Source organism: Theropithecus gelada, chromosome 2 (genome assembly GCF_003255815.1).
Source record: "Theropithecus gelada isolate Dixy chromosome 2, Tgel_1.0, whole genome shotgun sequence".
NCBI lineage: Eukaryota > Metazoa > Chordata > Mammalia > Primates > Cercopithecidae > Theropithecus > Theropithecus gelada.
In genome coordinates, this window is record NC_037669.1 from 92,470,907 (window position 1) to 92,483,015 (window position 12,109).

Consider the following 12,109-nt stretch of genomic DNA (forward strand, 5'->3'; position numbering starts at 1 on the left):
AAAAAAAAAAAAAAAAAAAAAAAAGAAAATAAAAACTTTTTTTTTTTGGAGATGGAGTCTCGCTCTGTCGCCCAGGCTGGAGTGCAGCGGCTCAATCTCGGCTCATTGCAATCTCCACCTCCTGGGTTCAAGCGATTCTCCTGCCTCAGCCTCCCGAGTAGCTGGGATTGCAGGCATGCACCACCACGCATGGCTAATTTTTGTAGTTTTAGTAGAGACGGGGTTTCACTATGTTGGCCAGGCTGGTCTCGAACTCCTGACCTCGTGATCAGCCCACCTTGGCCTCCCAAAGTGTTGGGATTACAGGCGTGAGCCATCTCGCCTGGCCCTCCTGATCACATTCTATTCATTTTTTTTATTTAATATATTTTACTGTCCGTGACACAGCCCTCAGGAGATCCTGAAAACGTACATACCCTCATTTTTAAAAGGTCTCAAAACCTTATCAGCAGTTAATCACTTTCTCATAAGCAATTAGTTACTTGCTTCTCTGAGATCATATAGCATTATGTTCACAACTCCATTATGGCCAGTCGTACTTTTTGAAACAGGGTTTTGCTCTGTCGCCCAGGCTGGTGTCGTGAGTGGCGCGATTATAGCTCACTGCAGCCTCCATCTCCCCAGCTCAAGCGATCCTCCCACCTCAGCCCTCCAAGGAGGCTAGGAGCACAGGCTTGCAACACAATGCCCGGCTGCTTTTTGTATTTTTTTGGAGAGACGGGGACGGGCGTGGCGGTCTAGAGCTCCTGAGGTCAGTCGATCGTTCCGCCTCAGCCTCCCAAAGTGCTCCGCGCCCGGCCAATCATACCTTGATAATTTAAAAATTTTCGGCTTTTATATGGGCCATTCATTAATTCATCAAGTATTCACTGTGCATTATTCATTGTCTCAGGTGTTCAGGATACACCTGTGAACAAGTTAAGATTAGGTTCTCATGTAATTTATGTGGAAAGTAAATGAGAAACTAAAAACACCGGGTCATGGTAAGCGCTACACAGAAAGTGTATGGGTGTGAACAGTTCAAGATTGTAAGATATGACAACGGCTTTCTGAAGTCCTTTGAACCAGTGAATCTGAACGCGTCTCGTAAGTGAAAATCAGAAGGGAAGACCCGCTGAGGTCTCCGAAACAGCCGATGCAAGGGCCCGTGGGGCAGGAATGAGCCGCTGTGGCTGGACCCCTGAGGGAGTGGAAGGTCTGTGAAGCCGAAAAGCCTTGGCGTGGGCGTCCCAGATGGCTGTTCCCAAATGCCGCCGGGCCGCTGGGGGTGGAGGGTCTAAGGGAAAGCCGGGCCCGGCGCACTCGATACCCTAGACAGGCTTTCCCCTCGGCACTTCTCGCACCAGACCTTTTCCCTTCAGCGGAGGCAGGCTATGACACAGAATCAACCTGCGGTTGTTAACCGCATAACGATTCGACGTCGCTAGCGAGGGAAAAGCATGGCTCAAAAACCGGCACTCACTAGGGGAGAACGGAGCCTACAGAGGCTGGCGGAAGAGGCGGCTGGACGTGCTAGTCCAAGGCGCGCCCGCACGAGTGCTGCGCATGCGTATGCGCGGGCTCGCGTCGGATACGGCGCCAGTCCCGAGAGGGGGCGGGGCCGGGCGTCCGCACCGGAAGGGGGTTGGCTGGGCGGGGCCGGGAAGCGGCAGTGGCGGCTACGCGCGCGCGGGCGCGCGCGGGAACGAACGGGAAACACCGCGAGGGCCGGGGTGGGCCAGGCTGTGGGGACGACGGGCTGCGACGATGGCCGCAGCGGCTGGCGGCGGCGGGCCTGGGGCAGCGGTAGGCGCCACGGGCTCGGGGGCCGCGGCGGTAGCCGCAGGCCTAGCCGTTTATCGGCGGAAGGATGGGGGTCCGGCCACCAAGTTTTGGGAGAGCCCGGAGACGGTGTCCCAGCTGGATTCGGTGCGGGTCTGGCTGGGCAAGCACTACAAGAAGGTGGGTTCGCGCGCCCATGGGGGCCGGGAGACCACGCGACTGGGGCCGGAGGCGGCAGCTGGCCTCGCGGGCCTCGGGCCTCCCCTCCCCCCCGCACGCCACGAGGGACAACAAAGGCAGGCGCAGGGCCCGCCACGCCCCCGCCGTCCGCTCTGGGCGCCCGCGCGCCGGTGGCCTGACGGGTCAGGCGCTTGTTCTTCTGAGCCCACGCACCCCTGGCGAAAGCCCCTGCTCAGTCTCGTGTGCCAGAGCAGGTCGAGCTCAGCCACTAGGCGAGTGTGACTCTCTCTCTTTTGTCAGCTGCCTTAGGTGTATGAACAATGATCCCTAAAGACCGAGCAAGCGTGGTAAAAGCAGCTTCAAGTTTTGTTTAGAGAGTATTCAAAGTCTCGAGGGGGTTTGCTACCTGTTGTTGATTTGCTAAACGACTGGGATGATTGTATTCGTTAATTACTAACAGGTAATATGAATTCTAGGATGGATAAGAACTATTAACGACGGTTTCTACCTCATTGTGCTTCTGGTTCTGTGTGGCGTGAGAGTTAATGTTCACTTGTACGTAAAGTGTTCTTCAGGGAGGCCCTTCCGAGAACCCAGTTTTTATTAGAGCACTTTTCTTATGTCACTTTTATTTTCTTCGTAGTGTTTACCACATTTTGAAATTATTCATTTACTTATTTATCCTACCTTTGGAATGGAAGTTCCGCCGAGTCAGTAGTTTTCAAAGTTTTGACTTAATCCCTTGTTTATAACATTTTTTTTTTTCCTCCAACTTCCCCTTTGTGTAAATATTCCGGAGAACTCCCTTAAAGGGTGTAATGAAGCAGGTAGCCAAAAAGGCTCCCCAGCCTCTGAAGTTTTCCTATCACCCTCTTTAATTCTGTACTTTCTCCTATTGAGGATCATAGCACTGAAGAAAGGGCTTTGTTCACTACAGTGTATCCGGGAACGTGGCTGATACTTAGTGCCTTACGCTTAGTAGCTGCTTAGTAAATATTTGTTGAATGAATGAAAAGATAAACTAGGAACCTATTTATTTGGCCTCTACAGCTCAGTGAAGCCTGTCAATGTTTGGCAGTTATTAGGCATGGGCAGGGATCTTGGGTTCCTTTGGCATTACACGTGGTACATTCGGAAATGACCATTTCTGGCCGGGCGCGGTTTGGGAGGCCGAGGCGGGTGGATCACCTGAGGTGAGGAGTTCGAGACCAGCCTGACCAACATGGTGAAGCCCCGTCTTTCCAAAAAATACAAAATTAGTCGGGTGTGGCAGCACACGCCTGTAATCCCAGCTACTCGGGAGGCTGGGGCAGGAGAATAGCTTGAACCTAGGAGGCAGAGGCTGCAGTGAGCCGAGACCGCACCATTACACTCCAAGCCTGGGTAATAGAGTAAGACTCTGTCTCAAAAAACAAAAACAAACAAAAAACAAAACCCAGAAATGACCATTTCTTTCTTTCTTTTTTATTTTTGAAGGTCAGCTGGGAAAAATTACATTTCTTGTCTGAAGTTTGAGGAAGTGAGAGACAGTAATATTTTTAGGTGCTTGGACCCCCCCCCGCCGAAATTACATTTAGACTCTAGATTTTTAGTAATATTGCCCTTTCTTACACAGTGATAAATTGGTTACTTTTTATTTTATTTTATTTTATTTTTGAGACGGAGTCTCGGTCTGTCGCCCAGGCTCGAGTGCAGTGGCGCGATCTCCGCTAACTGCAAGCTCCACCGCCTCCTGAGTTCACGCCATTCTCCTGCCTCAGCCTCCCTAGAAGCTGGGATTACAGGCGCCCACCACCACGCCTGGCTAATTTTTTTGTATTTTTAGTAGAGACGAAGTTTCACCGTGTTCGCCAGGATGGTCTCGATCTCCTGACCTCGTGATCCGCCCGCCTCGGCCTCCCAAAGTGCTGAGATTACAGGCGTGAGCCACCGCGCTTTTTAAACGTAGGTAATAGAGCTTCCAGAAGTGGCTAGTGGAATTGAATATGTTATGAAAATATTGGTTAATTCTTTCTTATTACATTCCTTTTAGCCAATGCTTTGGGTCTTAAATTCAGTGAAGCTTTAACAAAGAAAAATAATCTAGAGACATTCCTTTGAATATCAAGGAAGAGAGTAGAAAAAGGCAAATTTCAGTAATTTCTACCTCTCCACACTGTTCAGTGTGCATCAGTTTGGGACCAACTACAAGAAGCTTTAGGCGTGGATAATCCTTCAGATATTTGTTTGGGTGGGTAGGGAAGTGGCTACAAAGCAGTTTGAAGAATTGCCCAGTAGTATTGAAACCACTAGGGTAATGTTGATTCACTATCCCTGAGACTTTATAGACAAAGTTGTCTTTGACTTCTCAGGACTTTGTAAAGCCAGAGTGTATTTCTACGGTCTACTGAGATTGAGAATCATATATGCCCTAGGCCTGACAGCCAGAATCTTTTCAGTCTCTGGGTGTTAGTGTCGAAGTGGTGAAAATATTATCAGAAGGTTCTTTGCTTCTTTTCTACACAATGCATTTCTATTTGTGTACACATTGGTTTTAACTAACCGTTTCTAGTGCATGTAATACTGCATTTTCAGAGCAGACAACAGTTTCAGTCTCAGTAAACATGATTTTGCTAGTGTCGTTTTTTATTTTTATTTTTATTTTTTATTTTTATTTTATTTATTTATTTTTTGAGATGGAGTCTCGCTGTGTCGCCCAGGCTGGAGTGCAGTGGCGCGATCTGGGCTCACTGCAAGCTCTGCCTCCTGGGTTCACGCCATTTTCCTGCCTCAGCCTCCCGAGTAGCTGGGACTACAGGCGCCCACCACCTCACCTGGCTAGTTTTTTGTATTTTTATTTTTATTTTTTTTGAGACAGAGTCTCGCTCTGCCACCCAGGCTGGAGTACAGTGGCCGGATCTCAGCTCACTGCAAGCTCCGCCTCCCGGGTTCATGCCATTCTCCTGCCTCAGCCTCCCGAGTAGCTGGGACTACAGGCGCCTGCCACCTTGCCCGGCTAGTTTTTTGTATTTTTTAGTAGAGACAGGGTTTCACCGGGTTAGCCAGGATGGTCTCGATCTCCTGACCTCATGATTCGCCCGTCTCGGCCTCCCAAAGTGCTGGGATTACAGGCTTGAGCCACCGCACCTGGCCTATTTATTTTTATTTTACTTTATTTTTTTGAGACAGGGTCTTTCTCTGTTGCCCAGGCTGCAGTACAGTGGTGTGGTCATAGCTCACTGCAACCTCAAACTCTTGGATTCAGCTCATGCGTTCAGTGAACAACTGAGCATTTACCATGTGCCAGGTACTTAAAGTATAACTCACTTAAAATCCTCACAGCAGTCCTAAATGATAGATATTATTTATCTTCTTTTTCAAATGAAAGATACCTGAGACTTCATTTAGGAACTTTTCTTTTTTTTTGAGACAGGGTCTCGCTTTGTTGCCCAGGCTAGAGTGCAATGGTGCGATCATAGCACACTGCAGCCTCAACCTCCTGGGCTTAGGTGATTTCCCACCTCAACCTCGTGAGTAGCTGGGACTGTAGGCATGAACCACCACACCTGATTAATTTTTTGTATTATCAGTAGAGGCAGGGTTTTGCAATGTTTCCAGGCTGGTCTCGAACTCCTGTGCTCTCTGCCTGCCTCAGCCTCCCAAAGTGCAGGGCTTACAGGTGTGAGCCACCACACTTGGCCCACACTGACTCTTATTTGAAATATTTTGAGACTAATATATTTTTCTTTTCTTAAATAGAATATGATAGACTTTTTTTGATCAAAAGATTAATTGGGCCAGCTGCAGTGGCTCAGGTCTGTAATCCCAGCACTTGGGAATTCCAGGTGGGACGTTCATTTGAGCCCAGGAGTTGGAGACCAGCTTGGGTAACATGATGAGACACTCTCAAAAAAAAAAAAAAAGACAAAAAAAACCCACCAATTGTGGTGGCATGCATGTGTAGTCCCAGCTACTTGGCTGAGGAAGGGTCCTTGGAGGATCATTTGAGCCTAGGAGGTTGAGAATGCCGTGAACTGTGTTGGCGCCATTGCTCTCCAGCCTGGGCAACAGAGCAAGACCTTATCTCAAAAAAAAAAAAACAAAAAAAACCAAAAAACCCAACAGATTGTTTATGACATCAAAATTAAAATTTATTAATTAGGAGTCAGTGGGTTTTTTGTTTTTTTTTTTCTTTTTTGAGATGGAGTCTCGCTCTTTTGCCCAGGCTGGAGTGCAGTGGTGCGATCTCGGCCTCCCATGTTCAAGTGATTCTCCTACCCCAGTCTGCTGAGTAGCTGGGATTACAGGCACCCACCACCATGCTCTGCTAATTTTTTTCATTTTTAGTAGAGCTGGGGTTTCACCATGGTGGTCAGGCTGGGCTTGAACTCCTGACCTCAGGTGATTCGCCAGCCTCTGCCTCCCAAAGTACTGGGATTACAGGCGTGAGCCACTGTGCCTTGCCTACATGCATTTTCATGTTTGGTAATTCGGTGGGATGATTTGGGAAAAAAAAAATCTAATCAGAATTAAATATTTTATAGTTTATTAAAAATTGGACTCAGAATGGGCACTGTGACTCAATGCCTGTAATCCCAGCACTTTGGGAGACCGAGGCTGGTGGATCACCTGAGTTCAGGAGTTCGAGACCAGCCTGGCCAACGTGGTGAAACTTCTCTACTAAAAATATAAAAATTGGCTGGGTGTGGTGGCGCACGACTGTAGTCCCAGTTACTCAGGAGACTGACGCAGGAGAATCACTCGAACCTGGGAGGCAGAGGTTATAGCGAGCTGAGATCCGGCCACTGCACTCCAGTCTAGGTGACAGACCAAGACTCTGTATCAAAAAAAATAAATACATAAATAGAGACAGGGTCTTACCGTGTTGCCCAGACTGGTCTCAAATTTCTGGACTCAAGTAGTCCTCTAACATTGGCCTGCCAAAGTGCAGGGATTACAGGCGTGAGCCACTGCAGCTGGCCTATATTCACTATAGTTATTAAAGATATAGGCCGGGCATGGTGGCTCATGCCTGTAATCCCAGCTGCCCAGGAGACTGAGGCAGGAGAATCGCTGGAACCCGGTGGGCAGAGGCTGAAGTGAGCTGAGATTATGCCACTGTACTCCAGCCTAGGTGACAGACCAAGACTCTGTCTCAAAAAAAATAAATTTTTTTTTTTTTTTTTTGAGACGGAGTCTCGCTGTGCTCCCAGGCTGGAGTGCAGTGGCGTGATCTCGGCTCACTGCAAGCTCCGCCTCCCAGGTTCACGCCATTCTCCCGCCTCAGCCTCCCGTGTAGCTGAGACTACAGGCGCCCGCCACCACACCCGGCTAGTTTTTTGTATTTTTTTAGTAGAGACGGGGTTTCACCATGTTAGCCAGGATAGTCTCGATCTCCTGACCTCGTGATCCACCCGCCTCGGCCTCCCAAAGTGCTGGGATTACAGGCTTGAGCCACCGCGCCCGGCCAAAAAAAATAAATATTTACCTGAGGCCAGGTGTGGTGGCTCACGCCTGTAATCCCAGCACTTTGGGAGATCAAGGTGGGCGGATCATCTGAGGTTGGGAGTTCGAGACCAGCCTGGCCAGCATGGAGAAACCCCATCTCTACTAAAAACACAAAAATTAGCCAGACATGTTGGCGCATGCCTGTAATCCCAGGTACTTGGGAGGCTGAGGCAGGAGAATTGCTTGAACCTGGAAGGCAGAGGTTGTGGTGAGCCGCGCCATTGCACTTCAGCCTGGGCAACAAGATCGAAACTGGGTTTCAAAAAATATATATATATATGTATATACACACACATACACACACACACACGTACATGTTTACATGTATGTTTACATGTATATGTATATTTACCTGAAAAGTTGATTTGGTTCCATCTGAACAGCCTTTTTCACGGACATTGTCTTTTTCAGCTATAGAGTTTGGCATTGTTAGTTATCTGAAAAATAAAGATTGTAGTTACTATTTTTGAGACAGAGTCTCACTTTGTCACCCAGGCTGGAGTACAGTGGCACACTCTTGGCTTGCTGCAACCTCTGCCTCCTGGGTTCAAGCGATTTTCCAGCCTCAGCCTACTGAGTAGCTGGAATTACAGGTGTGTGGCACTCTGCCTGGTTAGTTTTTGTATTTTTTTAAGTAGAAATGGAGTTTGGCTGTGTTGGCCAGGCTCATCTCAAACTCCTGACCTCAAGTGATCCATCCTCCTCGGCCTTCGAAAGTTCTGGGATTATGGGTGTGATCCACTGTGCACGATCAGTCATTATTTTTTTATGTTGCTTTACCTTATACAAAAAAAGTGCAGTACATTATATGACTCCTTTAGGAAACCTGTGCTTATTAAAGATTATGAAGTTATCTTGTGGATATGTACAATGTATTTTGTCAGTTTTGTAAGATATACTTGAAGCATTTTTTTTTTCCCTTTTTTGAGACGGAGTCTTGCTCTGTCACCCAGGCTTGAGTGCAGTGGCGCGCTTTCGGCTCACTGTAACCTCTGCCTCCTGAGTTCAAGCCATTCTCCTGCCTCAGCCTCCCAAGCAGCTGGGATTATAGGCATGCAGCACCATGCCCGGATAATTTTTGTATTTTTAGTAGAGACGGGGTTTCACTATGTTGTTGAGGCTGGTCTTGAATTCCTGAGCTCAAGTGATCTGTCCACCTTGGCCTCCTAAAGTGCTGGGATTATAGGCGTGAGTGACTGCATCTGGCCACAGTTTTAATTTTTAATTTTTTTGGGTACATAGCAGGTCTATCTCGAAGTTTATTCTTTTATTATTATTATTATTATTATTATTTTTTTTTTTTTTTCTTGAGACTGAGTCTGGCTCTGTCGCCCAGGCTGGAGTACAGTGGCCGGATCTCAGCTCACTGCAAGCTCCGCCTCCCGGGTTTACGCCATTCTCCTGCCTCAGCCTCCGGAGTAGCTGGGACCACAGGCGCCCGCCACCTCGCCCGGCTAGTTTTTTGTATTTTTTAGTAGAGACGGGGTTTCACCGTGTTAGCCAGGATGGTCTCGATCTCCTGACCTTGTGATCCGCCCGTCTCAGCCTCCCAAAGTGCTGGGATTACAGGCTTGAGCCACCGCGCCCGGCTATTCTTTTATTTATTTATTTTTTTGAGACTGAGTCTCGCTCTGTCGCCCAGACTGGAGGGCAGTGGCGCGATCGCGATCTCAGTTCACTACAACCTCTGCCTCCTGGGTTCAAGCGATTCTCCTCCCTCAGCCTCCCAAGTAGCTGGGACTACAGGTGCCTGCCACCACACCCGGCTAATTTTTTATATTTTTAGTAGAGATGGGGTTTCACTGTGTTAGCCAGGTTGGTCTCGATCTCCTGACCTCATGATCCACCCACCTCTGCCTCCCAAAGTGCTGGGATTATAGGCGTGAGCCACTGTGTCCAGCTTTGAAGTTTATTCTTTTCTTTTCTTTTTTTTTAAAGGTGGAGTCTCGCTCTGTCACCCAGGCTGGAGTGCAGTGGCGCGATCTCTCTGCAAGCTCGGTTCACTGCAAGCTCCGCCTCCTGGGTTCACGCCATTCTCCTGCCTCAGCCTCCCGAGTAGCTGGGACTACAGGCACGTGCCACCACGCCTGGCTATTTTTTTGTATTTTTAGTAGAGATGGAGTTTCACCATGTTAGCCAGGATGATCTCGATCTCCTGACCTTGTGATCTGCCCACCTCGGCCTCCCAAATGCTGGGATTACAAGCGTGAGCCACCGCGCCCAGCCCGAAGTTTATTCTTAAGTAAAAATTAGGCTGGGCGTGGTGGCTCACACCTGTAATCATAGTGAGAGGCCAGGGCTGGCAGATTGCTTGTGTCCAGGAGTTTGAGACCACCCTGGGCAACCTGGTGAAACCCTGTCACTACCAAAAAAAAGCCCCCAAAATTAACCAGGCATGGTGGTGCATGTGTGTAGTCCCAGCGACCCGGGAGGCTAAGGTGAGAGGATCCCCTGAGCCCTAGGAGGTTAAGGTTGCAGCGAGCCATGATCATGCCACTGCATGCCATCCTGGGTGACTAGGAGTGAGACTCTTAAAAAAAAAGATACAATTGAGTACATATGGACACAAAGAAGGAAACAAAAGACACCAAGACACCAGGGCTGGCTTTAGAGAGAGGGTAGCAGGAGAGAGAGGATCAAAAAACTACCTATTGATTACTGTGCCTATTACCTGGGTGACAAAATAACCTTAACACCAAATCCCCAAAACATGCAATTACCTACATAACCTGCACATGTATCCTTGAACCTCAAATAACAGGTAAAAAAAATACTGTGTTGAGTATCACTAATTATTTAGCAAATTGAATCTTATTATCGTTTTTTTTTTTGAGACGAGTCTTGCTTTGTTGCCCAGGCTGGAGTGCAGTGGCGTGATCTCAGCTCACTGCAACCTCTGTCTCCTGGGTTCAAGTGATTCTCCTGCCTCAGCTTCCTTAACAGCTGGGATTACAGGTGTGTGCCACTACACTCGGCTGTTTTTTGTATTTTTAGTAGAGATGGGGTTTCACCATGTTGGCCAGTCTGGTCTCAAACTCCTGACCTCAGGTGATCCTCCTGCCTCAACCTCCCAAAGTGTCGGGATTACAGGTGTGAGCCACCATGCCCGGCCCAAATGGAATATTATTTATGTATTTTTTTGAGTTGGAATCTCACTCTGCCACCCAGGCTGGAGTGCAGCGGCGTGATCTTGGCTCACTGCAACCTCTGCCTCCCAGGTTCAAGTGATTCTCCTGCCTCAGCCTCCCGAGTAGCTGGGATTACAGGTGCCCGCCATCACACCCGACTAATTTTTTGTATTTTTAGTAGAGACGGAGTTTCACTGCATTAGCCAGGATGGTGTCGACCTCCTGACCTTGTGATCCACCCGCCTTGTTCTCACAAAGTGCTGGGATTACAGGCGTGAGCCACCATGCCCGGCCCTTGAATGTTATCTATTAAAATTTTACTATGTTGAGTAAATTGGAGAAAAAGTGATTGGAAATTTTCACTTGAAAGTATATGGGCCAGGTGCAGTACTTTATGTCTCTAGCGTTTGGCCTCCCAGTGCTTTTTGAGAGGCCAAAGTGAGAGAATCACTTGAACCCAGGAGTTCTAGACTAGCCCGGAGAAGTTGGTGAAAACTGTTCTCTACAGAAAATTAAAAAATTAGCCAGATGTGTTGGCACGCCTCTGTAGTCCTAGTTCTCTGGGAGGTCGAGGAGGATCACTTGAGCCCAGGAGATAGAGGCTGCAGTGGCTGTCATCACACCACTGTGGTCCATCCTAGGAGACAGCAAGAAACCACTGTCTTGAAAAAAAAAAAAAGTATATGGTTCTTCAAAAACCAGGCTTGCCAGTTTTTGTTGCAAATTATCAATATAGTATAAGGAAAGGGAAAGTATTATATAGTTTTTAAAGTTTTTAAAATTGGCCGGATATGGTGGCTCACACCTGTAATCCCAGCGCTTTGGGAGGCTGAGGCGGGTGGATCACGAGGTCAGGAGATTGAGAACATCCTAGATAACACGGTGAAACCCCATCTCTACTGAAATACTGAAAATACAAAAAATTAGCCAGGCGTGGTGGTGAGCGCCTGTAGTCCCAGCTACTTGGGACTACACTACCCATCTCCACTAAAAAAAAAAAAAAAAATACAAAAATCAGCTGGGTGTGGTGACACACACCTGTCCCCAGCTACTTGGGAGGCTGAGGAAGGAGAATGGCGTGAACCCAGAAGGCGGAGCTTGCACTGAGTGGAGATCGCACCACTGCACTCCAGCCTGGGCGACAGAGTGAGACTCCATCTCAAAAAAAAAAAAAGAAAAAAAGTTTTTAAAATTAATTATTTGAGACGGAGTCTAACTCTGTCACCCAGGCTGGAGTGCAGTGATGTGATCTCGATTCACTGCACCCTCCACCTCCCAGGTTCAAGCGATTCTCCTGCCTCAGCCTCCCAAGTAGCTGGGGACAGGTGTGTTGTCACCACACCCAGCTAATTTTTTTTTTTTTTTTTTTGAGACGGAGTCTCGCGCTGTGTCACCCAGGCTGGAGTGCAGTGGCGCGATCTCGGCTCACTGCAAGCTCCGCCTCCCAGGTTCACGCCATTCTCCTGCCTCAGCCTCCGAGTAGCTGGGACTACAGGCGCCCGCCACCACGCCCGGCTAGTTTTTTGTATTTTTTTTTTTTTTTTTTTTTCACC

At 48.2% G+C, this 12,109-nt stretch overlaps 1 protein-coding gene across 3 annotated transcripts in view; it reads left to right on the forward strand.

Moving 5' to 3' along the window:
* The first annotated feature begins 1,446 nt into the window (after positions 1 to 1,446).
* The window catches only part of SMARCC1 (SWI/SNF related, matrix associated, actin dependent regulator of chromatin subfamily c member 1), a 202,416-nt gene continuing 191,753 nt past the window's right edge, over positions 1,447 to 12,109 (forward strand). Inside the window, exon 1 of one of the 3 annotated variants that reach the window (XM_025374994.1) lies at positions 1,447 to 1,522. Coding sequence is in view for 2 of the 3 variants with exons in the window: in XM_025374993.1 (XP_025230778.1) it covers positions 1,747 to 1,941 (195 nt within the window). In the remaining variant the exon portion in view is untranslated. Of the gene's footprint in view, positions 1,523 to 1,633; positions 1,942 to 12,109 lie in introns of those variants that run through there. The other 2 variants (XM_025374993.1, XM_025374992.1) reach the window with 2 other exon arrangements.